The sequence below is a fragment of the Salmo salar genome, unplaced genomic scaffold (assembly GCF_965601325.2).
Source record: "Salmo salar unplaced genomic scaffold, fSalSal1 ptg000152l, whole genome shotgun sequence".
Lineage (NCBI taxonomy): Eukaryota > Metazoa > Chordata > Actinopteri > Salmoniformes > Salmonidae > Salmo > Salmo salar.
The window spans coordinates 2,690,244-2,709,177 of NW_027675323.1; the positions used below are offsets into that span (position 1 = coordinate 2,690,244).

General features: G+C 40.2%; 1 protein-coding gene across 2 annotated transcripts; it reads left to right on the top strand.

The window, feature by feature from the left end:
- The first annotated feature begins 2,494 nt into the window (after positions 1–2,494).
- On the top strand, positions 2,495–14,830 carry LOC145867036 (NLR family CARD domain-containing protein 3-like). 2 transcript variants are annotated; one of them, XM_082971084.1, is made up of 6 exons: positions 2,495–2,712; positions 4,518–4,616; positions 11,525–11,641; positions 11,973–12,057; positions 12,187–12,415; positions 12,777–14,830. In XM_082971084.1, exons 2-6 carry the CDS (start codon positions 4,534–4,536, stop codon positions 14,543–14,545), a joined length of 2,283 nt encoding a protein of 760 aa, XP_082827210.1. In that variant the 5' UTR covers positions 2,495–2,712; positions 4,518–4,533; the 3' UTR covers positions 14,546–14,830. The 2 variants fall into 2 exon arrangements, with proteins under 2 accessions (XP_082827210.1, XP_082827211.1); XM_082971085.1 differs by lacking the exons at positions 2,495–2,712; positions 4,518–4,616; positions 11,525–11,641 and adding an exon at positions 11,644–11,664 and having other exon boundaries at positions 12,777–14,829.
- Positions 14,831–18,934: the final 4,104 nt, after the last annotated feature.

The window sequence follows — 18,934 nt, forward strand, 5'->3', positions numbered from 1 at the left end:
TTCTACATGTTATAGTATGAACCTGGATCCATCATAATGATTCTACATGTTATAGTATGAACCTGGATCCATCATAATGATTCTACATGTTATAGTATGAACCTGGATCCATCATAATGATTCTACATGTTATAGTATGAACCTGGATCCATCATAATGATTCTACATGTTATAGTATAAACCTGGATCCATCATAATGATTCTACATGTTATAGTATGAACCTGGATCCATCATAATGATTCTACATGTTATAGTATGAACCTGGATCCATCATAATGATTCTACATGTTATAGTATGAACCTGGATCCATCATAATGATTCTACATGTTATAGTATGAACCTGGATCCATCATAATGATTCTACATGTTATAGTATGAACCTGGATCCATCATAATGATTCTACATGTTATAGTATGAACCTGGATCCATCATAATGATTCTACATGTTATAGTATGAATCTGGATCCATCATAATGATTCTACATGTTATAGTATGAATCTGGATCCATCATAATGATTCTACATGTTATAGTATGAACCTGGATCCATCATAATGATTCTACATGTTATAGTATGAACCTGGATCCATCATAATGATTCTACATGTTATAGTATGAACCTGGATCCATCATAATGATTCTACATGTTATAGTATGAACCTGGATCCATCATAATGATTCTACATGTTATAGTATGAACCTGGATCCATCATAATGATTCTACATGTTATAGTATGAACCTGGATCCATCATAATGATTCTACATGTTATAGTATGAATCTGGATCCATCATAATGATTCTACATGTTATAGTATGAAACTGGATCCATCATAATGATTCTACATGTTATAGTATGAACCTGGATCCATCATAATGATTCTACATGTTATAGTATGAACCTGGATCCATCATAATGATTCTACATGTTATAGTATGAACCTGGATCCATCATAATGATTCTACATGTTATAGTATGAACCTGGATCCATCATAATGATTCTACATGTTATAGTATGAACCTGGATCCATCATAATGATTCTACATGTTATAGTATGAACCTGGATCCATCATAATGATTCTACATGTTATAGTATGAACCTGGATCCATCATAATGATTCTACATGTTATAGTATGAACCTGGATCCATCATAATGATTCTACATGTTATAGTATGAACCTGGATCCATCATAATGATTCTACATGTTATAGTATGAATCTGGATCCATCATAATGATTCTACATGTTATAGTATGAACCTGGATCCATCATAATGATTCTACATGTTTTAGTATGAACCTGGATCCATCATAATGATTCTACATGTTATAGTATGAACCTGGATCCATCATAATGATTCTACATGTTATAGTATGAACCTGGATCCATAATAATGATTCTACATGTTATAGTATGAACCTGGATCCATCATAATGATTCTACATGTTATAGTATGAACCTGGATCCATCATAATGATTCTACATGTTATAGTATGAATCTGGATCCATCATAATGATTCTACATGTTATAGTATGAAACTGGATCCATCATAATGATTCTACATGTTATAGTATGAACCTGGATCCATCATAATGATTCTACATGTTATAGTATGAACCTGGATCCATCATAATGATTCTACATGTTATAGTATGAACCTGGATCCATCATAATGATTCTACATGTTATAGTATGAACCTGGATCCATCATAATGATTCTACATGTTATAGTATGAACCTGGATCCATCATAATGATTCTACATGTTATAGTATGAACCTGGATCCATCATAATGATTCTACATGTTATAGTATGAACCTGGATCCATCATAATGATTCTACATGTTATAGTATGAACCTGGATCCATCATAATGATTCTACATGTTATAGTATGAAACTGGATCCATCATAATGATTCTACATGTTATAGTATGAACCTGGATCCATCATAATGATTCTACATGTTATAGTATGAACCTGGATCCATCATAATGATTCTACATGTTATAGTATGAACCTGGATCCATCATAATGATTCTACATGTTATAGTATGAACCTGGATCCATCATAATGATTCTCCATGTTATAGTATGAAACTGGATCCATCATAATGATTCTACATGTTATAGTATGAACCTGGATCCATCATAATGATTCTACATGTTATAGTATGAAACTGGATCCATCATAAGGATTCTACATGTTATAGTATGAACCTGGATCCATCATAATGATTCTCCATGTTATAGTATGAACCTGGATCCATCATAATGATTCTACATGTTATAGTATGAACCTGGATCCATCATAATGATTCTCCATGTTATAGTATGCCATGGCCTTTACTGGCCAAAGGTTAAACTGCTGTTATGTTTATGATATACTATGGTGTTGTTGATGAACCCTGTTTTACAGTATGTCATGGCCTTTTCTGGCCAACTACTGTTATGTTTATGATATACTATGGTGTTGTTGATGAACCCTGTTTTACAGTATGTCATGGCCTTTTCTGGCCAACTGCTGTTATGTTTATGATATACTATGGTGTTGTGTCACTAGACTTTGACCAGATATTATTGCATCCAAAGATCAACTGTACCTAGAACATAGATACAGAGCCACTTGTTATCAGGAAGCTGCTCTCTCAGAACAACGGAAAATATCTCAATGACTTGACATGTTCTGGTTGTGAATTCAGGCTACAAGGTAAGAATCTTCCCAGTGATTATTGTAAAGTGTGTAGAGAAATTAAATGTATGGTGTTATTTTAGTATAGTGACTGACAGTAAAACACTCAGATCTAACAGTCCATTTCACCTGGGACAGCTACGTGACAGTTCAATCATACAAAATGGCGCTAACTGGGCGTAGGCAAGTCAAATTCAATAACATAATGTTCATATATCGTATTATATGATTCATATATCGGGATTATTTTACCATTTGTAAAAAAATTTCAAGTATCATAGTTGTAAATCATCTTTCAGAATATCAGAACATTTGTTGTTTTCTAAACTACAATGAACTCCTACTTCCTGTGTAATTTGGTATGTACCACTGAACATACTTTTCTTAACATTGTTATTATGAACTGAATTCAGTAACAGCATAATAATATCATACCTGTTGAACAAAACAACACACTAGAATGAGAGAAATTATTAAAAGAGAAAGTTAGACATTATTATTATTATTATTAGTTCCACTACATGGAGAAAAGGTGAAAATATCAGTCACGACTACATGTTCATGTGATGCATTAAATCACCTGACTGTTTGTGTAACCGATGTGAAATGGCTAGTTAGTTAGCGGTGGTGCGCGCAAATAGCGTTTCAATCGGGTGACGTCACTCGCTCTGAGACCACAACCAACATGCTGGATCTCTGTTTAGTTGGCACTATGTTAATCACAACCAACATGCTGGATCTCTGTTTAGTTGTTACTGTGTTAATCACAACCAACATGCTGGATCTCTGTTTAGTTGTCACTGTGTTAACCACAACCAACATGCTGGATCTCTGTTTAGTTGTCACTGTGTTGACCACAACCAACATGCTGGATCTCTGTTTAGTTGTCACTGTGTTAACCACAACCAACATGCTGGATCTCTGTTTAGTTGTCACTGTGTTAACCACAACCAACATGCTGGATCTCTGTTTAGTTGTTACTGTGTTAACCACAACGAACATGCTGGATCTCTGTTTAGTTGTCACTGTGTTAACCACAACCAACATGCTGGATCTCTGTTTAGTTGTCACTGTGTTGACCACAACCAACATGCTGGATCTCTGTTTAGTTGTCACTGTGTTAACCACAACCAACATGCTGGATCTCTGTTTAGTTGTTACTGTGTTAACCAGAACGAACATGCTGGATCTCTGTTTAGTTGTCACTGTGTTAACCACAACCAAAATGCTGGATCTCTGTTTAGTTGTCACTGTGTTGACCACAACCAACATGCTGGATCTCTGTTTAGTTGTCACTGTGTTAACCACAACCAACATGTTAGATCTCTGTTTAGTTGTCACTGTGTTAACCACAACCAACATGCTGGATCTCTGTTTAGTTGTCACTGTGTTAACCACAACCAACATCCTGGATCTCTGTTTAGTTGTCACTGTGTTAACCACAACCAACATGCTGGATCTCTGTTTAGTTGTCACTGTGTTGACCACAACCAACATGCTGGATCTCTGTTTAGTTGTCACTGTGTTAACCACAACCAACATGCTGGATCTCTGTTTAGTTGTTACTGTGTTAACCACAACGAACATGCTGGATCTCTGTTTAGTTGTCACTGTGTTAACCACAACCAACATGCTGGATCTCTGTTTAGTTGTCACTGTGTTAACCACAACCAACATGCTGGATCTCTGTTTAGTTGTCACTGTGTTGACCACAACCAACATGCTGGATCTCTGTTTAGTTGTCACTGTGTTGACCACAACCAACATGCTGGATCTCTGTTTAGTTGTCACTGTGTTAACCAACATGCTGGTTCTCTGTTTAGGGGTCACTGCTCTAAAATGAGTCTCTCTTGGAAGAGAGAGGAGGAGGGCCCTGCCTCTAAAAGGAGTGTCTCTGGGGAACATGGCACCAAATCTAAGAGGTGAGATTAGTTTTGTAAAGAATTTATCAAGAGTTTATATCCAAAACACTATATCCACCATTTCTTCTCATTTGTGTTTTTTTTCTTCAGAAATTAAGGCTTATGGGTGTGTAAAATATTACTGTTCTAAGATTTAAAATTCATAGATTTTAGCTTATGACATTTTACTGAGAACATCACAGCAAGATGAAACAAATATTGTTGCATTCTCTAGATTCTGCATTCATAGATTCTCACATTTCATTTGCGTTATAGAGCCCCATAGTGGAGGTGTTATAATACCCATAACACCTAGCGGTCAAACAGGGAAATGGTTCCAATAGTTTTATAGAGCCCCACAGTGGAGGTGTTATAATACCCATAAAACCTAGCGGTCAAACAGGGAAATGGTTCCAATAGTTTTATAGAGCCCCGCAGTGGAGGTGTCCTAATACCCATAACACCTAGTGGTCAAACAGGGAAATGGTTCCAATAGTTTTATAGAGCCCCACAGTGGAGGTGTCATAATACCCATAACACCTTGTGGTCAAACAGGGAAATGGTTCCAATAGTTTTTCCAATAAAAAACATGAGCTGTCGCACACCCAGATAATGTTTGTTTATGTGGAGGTTCTGACTAACGGCTAAACTATAAGCTATAAAAAATAGAATCCCACACTCCATATATAAACTCCCAGTAATTTATTGGCTATTTACCAACGTTTCAGCATCACTGTGCCTTCTTCAGGGTGATGTCATCAATACTTGAACCAGGTTATGTAGAAAAACAGTGCAGTTTGTGCAACCAATGACAATAGAGAGGGGTGTGTCATGATTATTAAGTTAATTAGAATGAATTGAGTGAAACTGTTAAAAAACAATAGTTTCTGGCATATTGAATATATCAGGCTATTGTTATCATATAGAAACATAACTGATAATTGTACATAACATTAGCGTCAACATACATTATTGTTTTATTCAATTTCACATATTTAATTGTTTCCTATTTCAATAAAAACATTTGTTCCATCTAATGTTTTGGTTCAACCATAATGCATAATGAGCATCATCAACATGGGAACATATTGGATGTACTCTGATAAGCTGTAGAAAGAATATATACATTTAAAACAGAGAACTGTTCATAAGGGCCTGAGATCAAAGTCAATATTCAGACCACTAGGGGTCCATGTTTTTAGACAGGATCTCCAGTAAGCCTCCCTTTGTAGTAGTAGGATCTCCATGTTACCTCCTCTCCTTGGTAGAGCAACATGCTCAATGCCTGTGTATTGGAGGGAGGAGATTGGATGGTCAGCTTCAACAAAGTGAGCTGCTATTGGATAGTCAATGTTCTTACACCTGATTGAGCTGCTGTGTTCAGCTATGCGTTGTTTTAATTGTCTTTTCGTTTGTCCTACGTAGGCTTTCCCACATGAACAGGTGATGAGATAGATTACTCCCTTGGTCTTGCATGAGATGATCCCTCTAACAGGGATTGTTCTACCTGTATGTTGATGTCTGAAGATGGATGTTTTTATAGTGCTGTTGCACTGTGCTCATGAGCCACGTTTGTAGTTCCCATTTGGGATGGGTGTCAAGAGTGTCTGAGTGGGCTCAGAGGGCAGGTCAGATCTCACCAAACTATCTACAATATTGTGACCACGCTTATAGAGCACCAGTGGGGGTTCCTTATAGACCACCAGTGGGGGTTCCTTATAGACCACCAGTGGGGGTTCCTTATAGACCACCAGTGGGGGTTCCTTATAGACCACCAATGGGGTTCCTTATAGACCACCAGTGGGGGCTCCTTATAGACCACCAGTGGGGGTTCCTTATAGACCACTAGTGGGGGTTCCTTATAGACCACCAGTGGGGGTTCCTCATAGACCACCAGTGGGGGTTTCTCATAGACCACCAGTGGGGGTTCCTTATAGACCACCAGTGGTGGTTCCTTACAGACCACCAGTAGGGGTTCCTTATAGACCAGCAGTGGGGGTTCCTTATAGACCACCAGTGGGGGTTCCATATAGACCACCAGTGGGGGTTCCTTACAGACCACCAGTGGGGGTTCCTTATAGACCACCAGTGGGGTTCCTTATAGACCACCAGTGGGGGTTCCTTACAGACCACCAGTGGGGTTCCTTATAGACCACCAGTGGGGGCTCCTTACAGACCACCAGTGGGGGTTCCTTATAGACCACCAGTGGGGGTTCCTTACAGACCACCAGTGGGGGTTCCTTATAGACCACCAGTGGGGGTTCCTTATAGACCACCAGTGGGGTTCCTTATAGACCACCAGTGGGGGTTCCTTACAGACCACCAGTGGGGTTCCATATAGACCACCAGTGGGGGTTCCTTATAGACCACCAGTGGGGGTTCCTTATAGACCACCAGTGGGGGTTCCTTATAGACCACCAGTGGGGTTCCTTATAGACCACCAGTGGGGGCTCCTTATAGACCACCAGTGGGGGTTCCTTATAGACCACTAGTGGGGGTTCCTTATAGACCACCAGTGGGGGTTCCTCATAGACCACCAGTGGGGGTTTCTCATAGACCACCAGTGGGGGTTCCTTATAGACCACCAGTGGTGGTTCCTTACAGACCACCAGTAGGGGTTCCTTATAGACCAGCAGTGGGGTTTCCTTATAGACCACCAGTGGGGGTTCCTTATAGACCACCAGTGGGGGTTCCTTATAGACCACCAGTGGGGGTTCCTTACAGACCACCAGTGGGGGTTCCTTATAGACCACCAGTGGGGTTCCTTACAGACCACCAGTGGGGGTTCCATATAGACCACCAGTGGGGGTTCCTTACAGACCACCAGTGGGGGTTCCTTATAGACCACCAGTGGGGTTCCTTATAGACCACCAGTGGGGGTTCCTTACAGACCACCAGTGGGGTTCCTTATAGACCACCAGTGGGGGCTCCTTACAGACCACCAGTGGGGGTTCCTTATAGACCACCAGTGGGGGTTCCTTACAGACCACCAGTGGGGGTTCCTTATAGACCACCAGTGGGGGTTCCTTATAGACCACCAGTGGGGTTCCTTATAGACCACCAGTGGGGGTTCCTTACAGACCACCAGTGGGGTTCCATATAGACCACCAGTGGGGGTTCCTTATAGACCACCAGTGGGGTTCCTTATAGACCACCAGTGGGGGTTCCTTATAGACCACCAGTGGGGTTCCTTATAGACCACCAGTGGGGGTTCCTTATAGACCACCAGTGGGGGTTCCTTATAGACCACCAGTGGGGGTTCCTTACAGACCACCAGTGGGGGTTCCTTATAGACCACCAGTGGGGGTTCCTCATAGACCACCAGTGGGGGTTCCTTATAGACCACCAGTGGGGGTTCCTTACAGACCACCAGTGGGGGTTCCTTATAGACCACCAGTGGGGGTTCCTTATAGACCACCAGTGGGGTTCCTTATAGACCACCAGTGGGGTTCCTTATAGACCACCAGTGGGGGCTCCTTATAGACCACCAGTGGGGGTTCCTCATAGACCACCAGTGGGGGTTCCTTATAGACCACCAGTGGGGGTTCCTTACAGACCACCAGTGGGGTTCCTTATAGACCACCAGTGGGGTTCCTTGAAGAGGTGTGTGTTTATTTTTGTCTGATTGTAGAATATTCCAGTGCTTTTCCAGTATTGCTATCTATCAGAATACTTGGTGTACTTGGTGCAAAAGACGGTTGTTTTTCTTATTTGGTCGAGTTTTTAGCAATTCCTCTGTTGGTTTTTGAGATATTTTCATCATTGCTGCATCAAGAGTTCTGTCCTTTTAGCCTCTCATTTTGAATTTATCTGTAACTTCTTAGCATTGCTGTCAAAATCCAAACATTTTTCTACCGTACAGTTTTCCCATAGGGAATTGTAGAAACACTTCAAATAAGGGATGTGTTTCGTATAGGGTGGGGTGGCGCGGCGGTCCTTGTGGGCAAATTCTGTCATCAAAGTATGTCATTCTCTGGATTTATGGTGTTTTCAAGACAACTGTGAACTGGGAAGTTCTAATGATGACGTCAGTGATCTTCGGGTTGGAGCTCTAGAAAGAGGCCGAGATCCCCACTTGGAATTTCGAGTTGGATGACTGTTCAAACCGTATTTTCTCAGTCGGAGCTCGTTTTTTTCAGAGTTTCTAGTTGTCCTGAACTCACTGAAGTCTGAGATTTCCCAGTTTCCAGTTGTTTTGAAGGAAGCAGAATTCATGCTGGATTCACAGCACGGCCAATGTATTCAGCCTTTTCTGTCCCATGGTGTTGCATGTAAATATTTATATTTTTAAGCTTGGAAAAGAGACCCTTAAACTCAGAATTGGACCACACACCCTCTCCACTGAATTGCTGGCTAGTGACTGCTTTGCAATGCGTGCAGTTAGCCACTGATTCCTTCCAAACCACTCATTGCTAGCTAAGATTTTGAACGTATGATGTTGACATGATCAGTCCAATCAAAGCTAAGGTAGATATAACGTGATTTGACAATTTTATCTGTGGCCAATGACCTTGAGCCTTTTGGATGGGCACTTCTAATGTAACTCTATGGCAGCACCCAATGGGCTTGAATTTTTGAGCTCTCCCTGTAGATTTTACGGTGACGTAGTGTCTCCATGAGTGACAGAACACTGAGCCAATCAAGGCGCAACTACAGATCATTACCAACCCCTACGCTCAGTATTTTCCTCTGGCTGCCCCACCACCACAGAAAGCACTGAGCTAGGCTGAAACACCTGCATTTAGGAGCTGCCTAACTCAAGACAACAAAAAAGAGCATGTTTGTATGCAGCTTTATTATCATTTGTTTTACATTGTTTGCAAACTAATATGTGAAACGTATTAACTAGGCAAGTCAGTACAAATTCTTATTTACAAACCCCGGCCAAACCCGGACGACGCTGGGCCAATTGTGCGCCTCCCTATGGGACTCCCAATCACGGACGGATTCGAACCAGGTACTTGCAGTGTGTTAGACAACTGTGCCAGTCGGGTGCCAATGTATATTGTATGTTGACTTTGACATGTTGTGGCTTTCAATATAAAAGAATATAAATATGAAGACTCGTATTTCACTTACCAGTCTAATGTAACGTTAGCAGGTAACGTTAGCGTCCTCTCCTTTAGCTGTTGTCTCAAAAAAAATGTATGCAAGAATATCGTCAAAAATCTCTATGCTTGGACATTGATTTAGCTTTTCCAGTATTAGTAGCCATATTGTAAGTTCAAAATTTGCAAAACACTTTGTTTTCATAACTTTCATAACTCATAGATATGCGTAACGCGCTTCGCCATATACTTGCATAAATGGCCAAAAGGAACTAGCCTCCTGGCGCGCAAGCAAGCAATTGGTGTGGGATAGGTGAGGCAGGTTTGAGACTGATCTAATGAATTTACAAGAAAAATACACTTTATTTCTCAGCTGCCTCACCTACGTCTTTATGTGCATTAATAGCTTTTAATTGCTAAATATTTCCCATAGATGGCAGCATAAGACCACGAAGCATCAGTTATAGGCTACAAGCAGCAATATGATTGACATAAAATAGCATGCAACCCCAGACTATATGTCCCATGATTTTCTAAAATGGTCACTCATTACTTTAGGTAGCTATATATCTGGTATTAGGGCTGTGTTGCTTTTGGGAGAGCAAATAAACAGTGACTATAGCAGGTATTGAACCCCGGGTAAATAATCACTAGTCAGAACCTCAACCTTAGCACTGGGATTAGGATACATTATAGAAAATCATTTTAAATATCTGATATTGTGAGTAAACAACCTCGGAATAGAAAAGACAAGACTGCATCTTCCATCCTGCCAATAAATTACATCGTACAACCCTCGTGGTTAGAAAATTATCTCAACATGCCCCTCGTTTTGCTCGAGAAGGCAGAGTGCACGTCCTGAACCACAGATACTGTAGTTTCGAAATGGGACTAGAAATAAGAACTACAATTCTCAGACCTTACACTTCCTGGTTGAAATGTTCTCAGGTTTTTGCCTGCAGTATGAGTTCTGTTATACTCACAGACACCATTCAAACAGTTTTAGAAACTTCAGAGTGTTTTCTATCCAAATCTACTAATAATATGCATATTCTATTTCCTGGGCAAGAGTATTAACCAGTTTAAATTGGGTACGTTTTTCATCCGGCCGTGAAAATACTTCCCCCTAGCCCCAAGAAGTTAAATAATTGTTATATATTTTGTCAACTTTTATGATGAGTATTTTTGTAAATTGATGTGCACATTCACCGATGGTTTTGGTGGGAATACATTTTCTGAACATCACGCGCCAATGTAAAATCCTGTTTTTGGATATAAATATGAACTTTATCGAACAAAACATACATGTATTGTGTAACATAATGTCCTAGGAGTGTCATCTGATGAAGATCGTCAAAGGTTAGTGCTTCATTTAGCTGTGTTTTGGGTTTTATTGACACATGTCCTTGCTTGGAAAATGGCTGTGTGATTATTTTTGTCTATGTACTCTCCTAACATAATCTAATCTTTTGCTTTCACTGTAAAGCCTTTTTGAAATCGGACAATGTGGTTACATCAAGGAGAAGTGTATCTTTAAAATGGTGTAAAATAGTCATATATTTGAGAAATTGAAATTATTAGATTTTTGCGCTAGCGTCCCACGTAGCCCATAGAAGTTAAACAGTTTTAGAAATGTCAGGGTGTTTTCTATCCAATACTACCATGCATATGCATATCCTAGCTTCTGGGCCTGAGTAACAGGCAGTTTACTTTGGTCACGTTTGTCATCGAAACTTCAAAATTCTGCCCCTACCCTAAAAGCTAATACATGAACGTTTCTGAAAGTGATACATAGCGTTTTGTAATGAAACTCTTCTTATGATTCCCCATCTGAGATCAGAGTAGATGAGAGATGTAATGTTTGTCTCTCTTGTGTTGAAGTCCAATCAAGCAGGAGAGACCAGCCTCCCCTGTTCCCAGCTGTGTGTCCATGAAGAGTGACCGGTCTATGGGTCGTCCTCCAAACTTTAGAGAGGGAGGCGTTTCTACTGAACAAAGGTAAGAAGAACTCATGGGTCATGGTCAGTGAGTTAAACAACACTGTCTCTAGACATTTCTCCTCTCCCATTTTCCCGTTTCTTTTGGTTGTTTTCATAATCCATAGGCTAATACTTTTGTCCATTTTCATAGTCCTAAAACAATATTAAACAAACACAACGTTCCCTCCCTGTGTGTGTGTGTGTGTGTGTGTGTGTGTGTGTGTGTGTGTGTGTGTGTGTGTGTGTGTGTGTGTGTGTGTGTGTGTGTGTGTGTGTGTGTGTGTGTGTGTGTGTGTGTGTGTGTGTGTACTCCCTGGATGAGGAGATGTAATCTCATGTTTTGTCCACAGAAACCAACAGGACAGATCAGAGTCAGAGATTCTCAGTGGTCAGTCTTCCCAGAGTCATCAAACAGACCTGGCCTCCATATTCAATGTATGTGGTCCTGTTATGTACATTTGTTTTTGTTAACCTCGAGTAAAGTTGATCTGTCAAGCATTCAATAATGTGTTAATGAGAAAGCATTTCTTCTCTTGCTTAACTTATTTTATTTATTTATTTCAGATGCTTGAAGAGAATATTATGACATTTGTGAAGAACGAGCTGAAGATGTTCAAGAGGATTCTTAGTCCAGAACTCCCAGAAGGCTTTGAGAGTCAGAAGCAGGATAAGGAAGTGGTGGATGCTGAAGATGAGAAGCAGGAGAGCAGTGCCAGAGAGGGGGCTCTGAAGATCACACTGCACGTCCTGAGGAAAATGAACCAGAAGGAGCTTGCTGACACACTGGAGAAATGTAAGATCTGTCTGCCTCATGTTGAATGCTGTTTTATAACATTTAAAAGCTGTAGCTAAAGTACAGCTAAAGTAGCTGTGTAACTCAATGATATTGTAGCAGCCTTAACACAACACCTAGTGACCTCATCATGTAGCAGCAGAGAGAGAGAGAGACAACATTAATAATACCATCAATAACACCAATATTATTATAATCAGTCACACCAGTCTGTAATGTATTATGAAAACATTTACACATTTATACAGTCAGTTAATTAAGAGAATAAATGATTATAATTTAACTTTATAACAGTCCTACAATACTGTAGGCATTAAAACAAATGTAATATTAATATCCTCCTTGTTATTTCTTCATTCAGATGAACTTGCTGTGATTTGCCAACGTGAACTCAAATCTAATCTAAAGAAGAAGTTTCAATGTGTATTTGAGGGGATCGCGAAACAAGGAAACCCAACACTTCTCAATAAGATCTACACAGAGCTCTACATCACAGAGGGTGGAACAGGAGAGGTCAATAATGAACATGAGCTGAGACAGATTGAGACAACAACCAGGAAACAAGCAAGACCAGAGACTGCAGTCAAATGTAACGACATCTTCAAACCCTTAACTGGACAAGACAAACTCATCAGAACTGTGCTGACAAAGGGAGTCGCTGGCATTGGAAAAACAGTCTCTGTCCAGAAGTTCATTCTGGACTGGGCTGAAGGAAAAGCAAATCAGGATGTTCAATTTGTGTTTTCATTCCCTTTTCGGGAGCTGAATTTGATGAAAGGGGACAAACACACTTTGATTGAACTTCTCAATCACTTCTCAATGGAAACCAAAGAATCAAGAATCTCCAACTACAACAAGTACAAAGTTCTGTTCATCTTTGATGGTCTGGATGAGTGCCGACTGCCCCTAGACTTCCAGAAGAACAAGATCTGTTGTGACGTCACAGAGTCAACCTCAGTGGATGTTCTGCTGACAAATCTCATCAAGGGAAATCTGCTTCCCTCTGCTCTCCTCTGGATAACTACCCGACCTGCAGCAGCCAATAAGATCCCTTCAGGGTGTGTTGACCAGGTGACAGAGGTACGAGGGTTCAATGACCCACAGAAGGAGGAGTACTTCAGAAAGAGATTCAGTGATGAGGACCTGGCCAACAGAATCATCTCACACATAAAGACATCAAGGAGCCTCCACATCATGTGCCACATTCCAGTCTTCTGTTGGATTTCTGCAACAGTCCTCGAACACATGCTGAAACATAAGAGAGAAGAGATGCCCAAGACTCTGACTGAGATGTACACACACCTTGTGGTGTTTCATACCAAACAGAAGAATGAAAAGTATCTTGGGAAAGAAGAGACAGATCCACACTTGAATAACGAGAGCATTCTGTCACTGGGAAAACTGGCTTTTCAACAGCTTGTGAATGGCAATCTGATTTTCTATGAAGAAGACCTGAAAGAGGCTGGCATTGATGTCAATGAAGCCTCAGTGTACTCAGGATTGTGCACACAGCTCTTTAAAGAGGAATGTGGGCTGTTCCAGGACAAGGTGTACTGCTTTGTTCATCTGAGCATTCAGGAGTTTCTGGCTGCTGTATATGTTTTCCTCTCATTCATCAACAACAATGAGAATCTAATGGACAAACTGAAAACAAAAGACGAGCCTGAAGTTACTTTCTACAAGAGTGCTGTGGATAAAGCCTTACAACGTGAGACAGGAAACCTGGACCTGTTCCTCCGCTTCCTTCTGGGCCTCTCACTGGAGTCCAATCAGAAGCTCTTACGAGGTCTACTGACAAAGACAAGAAGCACCTCACAGAGCCATGAAGAAACAGTCAAGTACATCAAGGAGAAGATCAGGGAGATTCCCTCTCCAGAGAGGAGCATCAATCTGTTCCACTGTCTGAATGAACTGAATGACCATTCTCTAGTGGAGGAGATCCAAAGCTTCCTGAGCTCAGGAAGTCTCTCAAAACCCAACCTGTCACCTGCACAGTGGTCAGCTCTGGTCTTTGTGTTGCTGACTTCAGAAAAGGAGCTGGATGTGTTTGACCTGAAGAAATACTCCATATCAGAGGAAGGTCTTCTGAGGCTGCTGCCAGTGGTCAAAGCCTCCAGAGCTGTTCTGTGAGTAAATGAAATGACATTTAAGAACTTATCATCAGGAAGAAATATTCAGTTTAGAGAAAAATATGTATTGTAATATGTATATAATATTATATTGAACAACATATTGAATCAGATATTAAATTTATTATAACAATATGACCATACAATTCTAGGAGACGGAAGAAGAATATATGTGTTGTTTGGGAAAATAAACCAAATGCATCTACCATTGTCCTTCTACACTACTCGTTAAATTAACAGTGTGTTTGTGAAGTCATGATGATCTCTTTGCAGGCTGTCAGGCTGTGGAGTCACAGAGGAAGGCTGTGCTTCTCTGGTCTCAGCTCTGGAGTCAAACCCCTCACACCTGAGACAGCTGGATCTGAGTAACAATGACCTGAAGGATTCAGGAGTGAAGCTGCTCTCTGCTGGACTGGGGAATCCCCACTGTAAACTGGAGACTCTGAGGTCAGTATTCCTGTAGTTGGTGAACAAGTGATAACTGTTCACCAGATCCACATGTGTTTACCAGGCACACATAGTCCACACCATATGTGTTTGGACAGTGAAGCTTACAGTTTACATTTTGGTGATATGCTCCAGGATGTTGGATTTGAGATCGAATGTTTCATATTAGGTGACAGTACAGAATGTCACCTTTTTTTTGAGAGTATTCATGTTTTACCATTTACAAATGAAAGAATTGTATGTATATACAGTGGCTTCACCCCCCCCCCCCCCCCCCCCCCCAAAGTCAATACTTTGTAGAGCCACCTTTTGCAGCAATTACAGCTGCAAGTCTCTTGGGTATGTCTCTATAAGGTTGGCACATTTAGCCACTGGGATTTTTGACAATTTTTCAAGGCAAAACTGCTCCAGCTCCTTCAAGTTGGATGGGTTCCACTGGTGTACAGCAATCTGTAAGTCATTCCACAGATTCTCAATTGGATTGAGGTCTATGCTTTGAGTTGACCATTCCAAGACATTTACATTTTTCCCCTTAAACCACTCGAGTGTTGCTTTAGTGGTCTCTAAATCTCTGGAAGTCTGAAACAGGTTTCACTCAAGAATTTCCCTGTATTTAGCCCCATCCATCATTCCTTCAAATCTGACCAGTTTCCCAGTCCCTGCCGATGAAAAACATCCCCACAGCATGATGCTGCTGGGGATGGTGTCTCGGGGTGATGAGAGGTGTTGTGTTTGCGCCAGACATAGTGTTTTCCTTGATGGCCAAAAAGCAGAAGTTTAGTCTCATCTGACCAGAGTACCTTCTTCCATATGTTTGGGGAGTCTCCCACCTGCCTTTGGGTGAACACCAAACATGTTTGCTTATTTCTTTCTATAAGCAATGGCTTTTTTTCTGGCCACTCTTCCATAAATCCCAGCTCTATGTAGTGTATGGCTTAAAGTGGTCCTATGGACAGATACTCCAATCTCTGCTGTGTAGCATTGCAGCTCCTTCAGGGTTATGTTTGCCTCTCTGATTAACCTCTTACATCTAGATGTGCCGCTAGCGGAATGCCTCGCCAATATCCAATGATAGAGCGTGGCGCGAATTACAAACTCCTCAAAAATCCAAAAACTTCAATTTTTCAAACATATGACTATTTTACACCATTTTAACCTCTATGGGCTAGGTGGGACGCTAGCGTCCCACCCGTGGTGCACTCCATCAACAGCAGGTGCATTTCAAGAGCGGCAAATTTGAATCCAAATAAATGTCAAAATTCAAATTTTTCAAACATACAAGTATTTTACACCCTTTGAAAGATAAACATCTCCTTAATCTAACCACGTTTTACGATTTCAAAAAGGTTTTACGGCGAAAGCATAAATTTAGAGTATGTTAGGACAGTTCATTTACAAGAGTTGTGTGTAATGTTTTGTCAATTCAAAGACAGGGTCACCAAAACCATAAAACCAGCTAAAATGATGCACTAACCTTTTACAATCTCCATCAGATGACACTCCTAGGACATTATGTTAGACAATGCATGCATTTTTAGTTCTATCAAGTTCATATTTATATCCAAAAACAGCGTTTTACTATGGCATTGATGTTGAGGAAATCGTTTCCCTCCAATAACCGGCAGTCAAGTCAACACCACAAATTAAATAATTAAAATTAGAAAACATTGGTAAAATATTATATTGTCATTTAAAGAATTATAGATTTACATCTCTTGAACGCAATCAACTTGCCAGATTTAAAAAGAACCTTACTGGGAAATCACACTTTGCAATAATCTGAGCACTGCGCCCAGAAAAATACGCGTTGCGATACAGACTAGACGTCATGTTGGGGAGATCTAAAATCGAAAATACTATGTAAATAATCCATTACCTTTGATTCTCTTCATCAGATGTCACTTCCAGGTATCACAGGTCCATAACGAATGTAGTTTTGTTCAAAAAAGCTCATCATTTATGTCCAAAAATCTCTGTCTTGTTAGCACATGATCTAAGCCAGCCGGACTTCTCGTCATGAACGAGGAGAAAAAATATATTTACGTTCGTTCAAACATGTCAAACGTTGTATAGCATAAATCATTAGGGCCTTTTTTAACCAGAACATGAATAATATTCAAGGTGGACGAATGCATACTCTTTTATAACGTATTGGAACGAGGGTAACCAAAACATGAACTCGCGCGCCAGGTGTCTAATGGGCCATCATCGTTCCATGGCTCTTGTTCGGTCAGATCTCCCTCCAGAAGACTCAAAACACTTTGTAAAGGCTGGTGACATCTAGTGGAAGCAATAGGAAGTGCCAAAATATTCCTCAGCCCCTGTGTTTTTCAATGGGATAGGTTTAAAGGTAATACAACACATCAGGTATCCACTTCCTGTCAGAAAATGTCTCAGGGTTTTGCCTGCCAAATGAGTTCTGTTATACTCACAGACATCATTCAAACAGTTTTAGAAACTTTAGAGTGTTTTCTATCCATATATAATAAGTATATGCATATTCTAGTTACTGGGTAGGATTAGTAACCAGATTAAATCGGGTACATTTTTTTTATCCAGCCGTGCAAATACTGCCCCCTAGCCCTAACAGGTTAAAGACAAGACTCTCCTTTATCTAACCACATTGTCCGATTATAAAAGGCTTTACAACGAAAGAAAAACATTAGATTATGTCAGGAGAGTACCCAGCCAGAAATAATCACACACCCATTTTTCAAGCTAGCATATAATGTCTCAAAAACCAAAACCACAGCTAAATGCAGCACTGACCTTTGATGATCTTCATCAGATGACCCTCCTAGGACATTATGTTATACAATACATGCATGTTTTGTTCAATCAAGTTCATATTTATATCAAAAACCAGCTTTTTACATTAGCATGTGACGTTCAGAACTAGCAAACATACCGAAAACTTCTGGTGAATTTACTAAATTACTCACGATAAGCGTTATAGATACAGAACTCCTTTATGCAATTGCGGTGTCCGATTTTAACCTCTATGGGCTAGGTGGGACGCTAGCGTGCCACCCGTGGTGCACTCCATCAACAGCAGGTGCATTTCAAGAGCGGCAAATTTGAATCCAAATAAATGTAAAAATTCAAATTTTTCAAACATACAACTATTTTACACCCTTTGAAAGATAAACATCTCCTTAACCTCTTGGGGCTAGGTGGGACGCTAGCGTGCCACCCGTGGTGCACTCCATCAACAGCAGGTGCATTTCAAGAGCGGCAAATTTGAATCCAAATAAATGTAAAAATTCAAATTTTTCAAAAATACAACTATGTTACACCATTTGAAAGATAAACATCTCCTTAATCTAACCACGTTTTACGATTTCAAAAAGGTTTTACGGCGAAAGCATAAATTTAGAGTATGTTAGGACAGTACATTTACAAGAGTTGTGTGTAATGTTTTGTCAAGTCAAAGACAGGGTCACCAAAACCATAAAACCAGCTAAAATGATGCACTAACCTTTTACAATCTCCATCAGATGACACTCCTAGGACATTATGTTAGACAATGCATGCATTTTTAGTTCTATCAAGTTCATATTTATATCAAAAAACAGCGTTTTACTATGGCATTGATGTTGAGGAAATCGTTTCCCTCCAATAACCGGCAGTCAAGTCAGCGTCACAAATTAAATAATTAAAATTAGAAAACATTGGTAAAATATTATATTGTCATTTAAAGAATTATAGATTTACATCTTTTGAACGCAATCAACTTGCCAGATTTAAAAATAACCTTACTGGGAAATCACACTTTGCAATAATCTGAGCACTGCGCCCAGAAAAATACGCGTTGCGATACAGACTAGACGTCATGTTGGGGAGATCTAAAATCGAAAATACTATGTAAATAATCCATTACCTTTGATTCTCTTCATCAGATGTCACTTCCAGGTATCACAGGTCCATAACGAATGTAGTTTTG

Excerpts from the sequence above, each read along its gene's own strand:
- LOC145867036 (XM_082971084.1), top strand. The coding sequence starts at position 4,534 with ATGAGTCTCTCTTGGAAGAGAGAGGAGGAGGGCCCTGCCTCTAAAAGG. Across the intron at positions 4,617-11,524 it reads CATGGCACCAAATCTAAGAG|TCCAATCAAGCAGGAGAGAC; the intron begins GTGAGATTAGTT and ends CTTGTGTTGAAG. Across the intron at positions 11,642-11,972 it reads GGCGTTTCTACTGAACAAAG|AAACCAACAGGACAGATCAG; the intron begins GTAAGAAGAACT and ends TTTTGTCCACAG.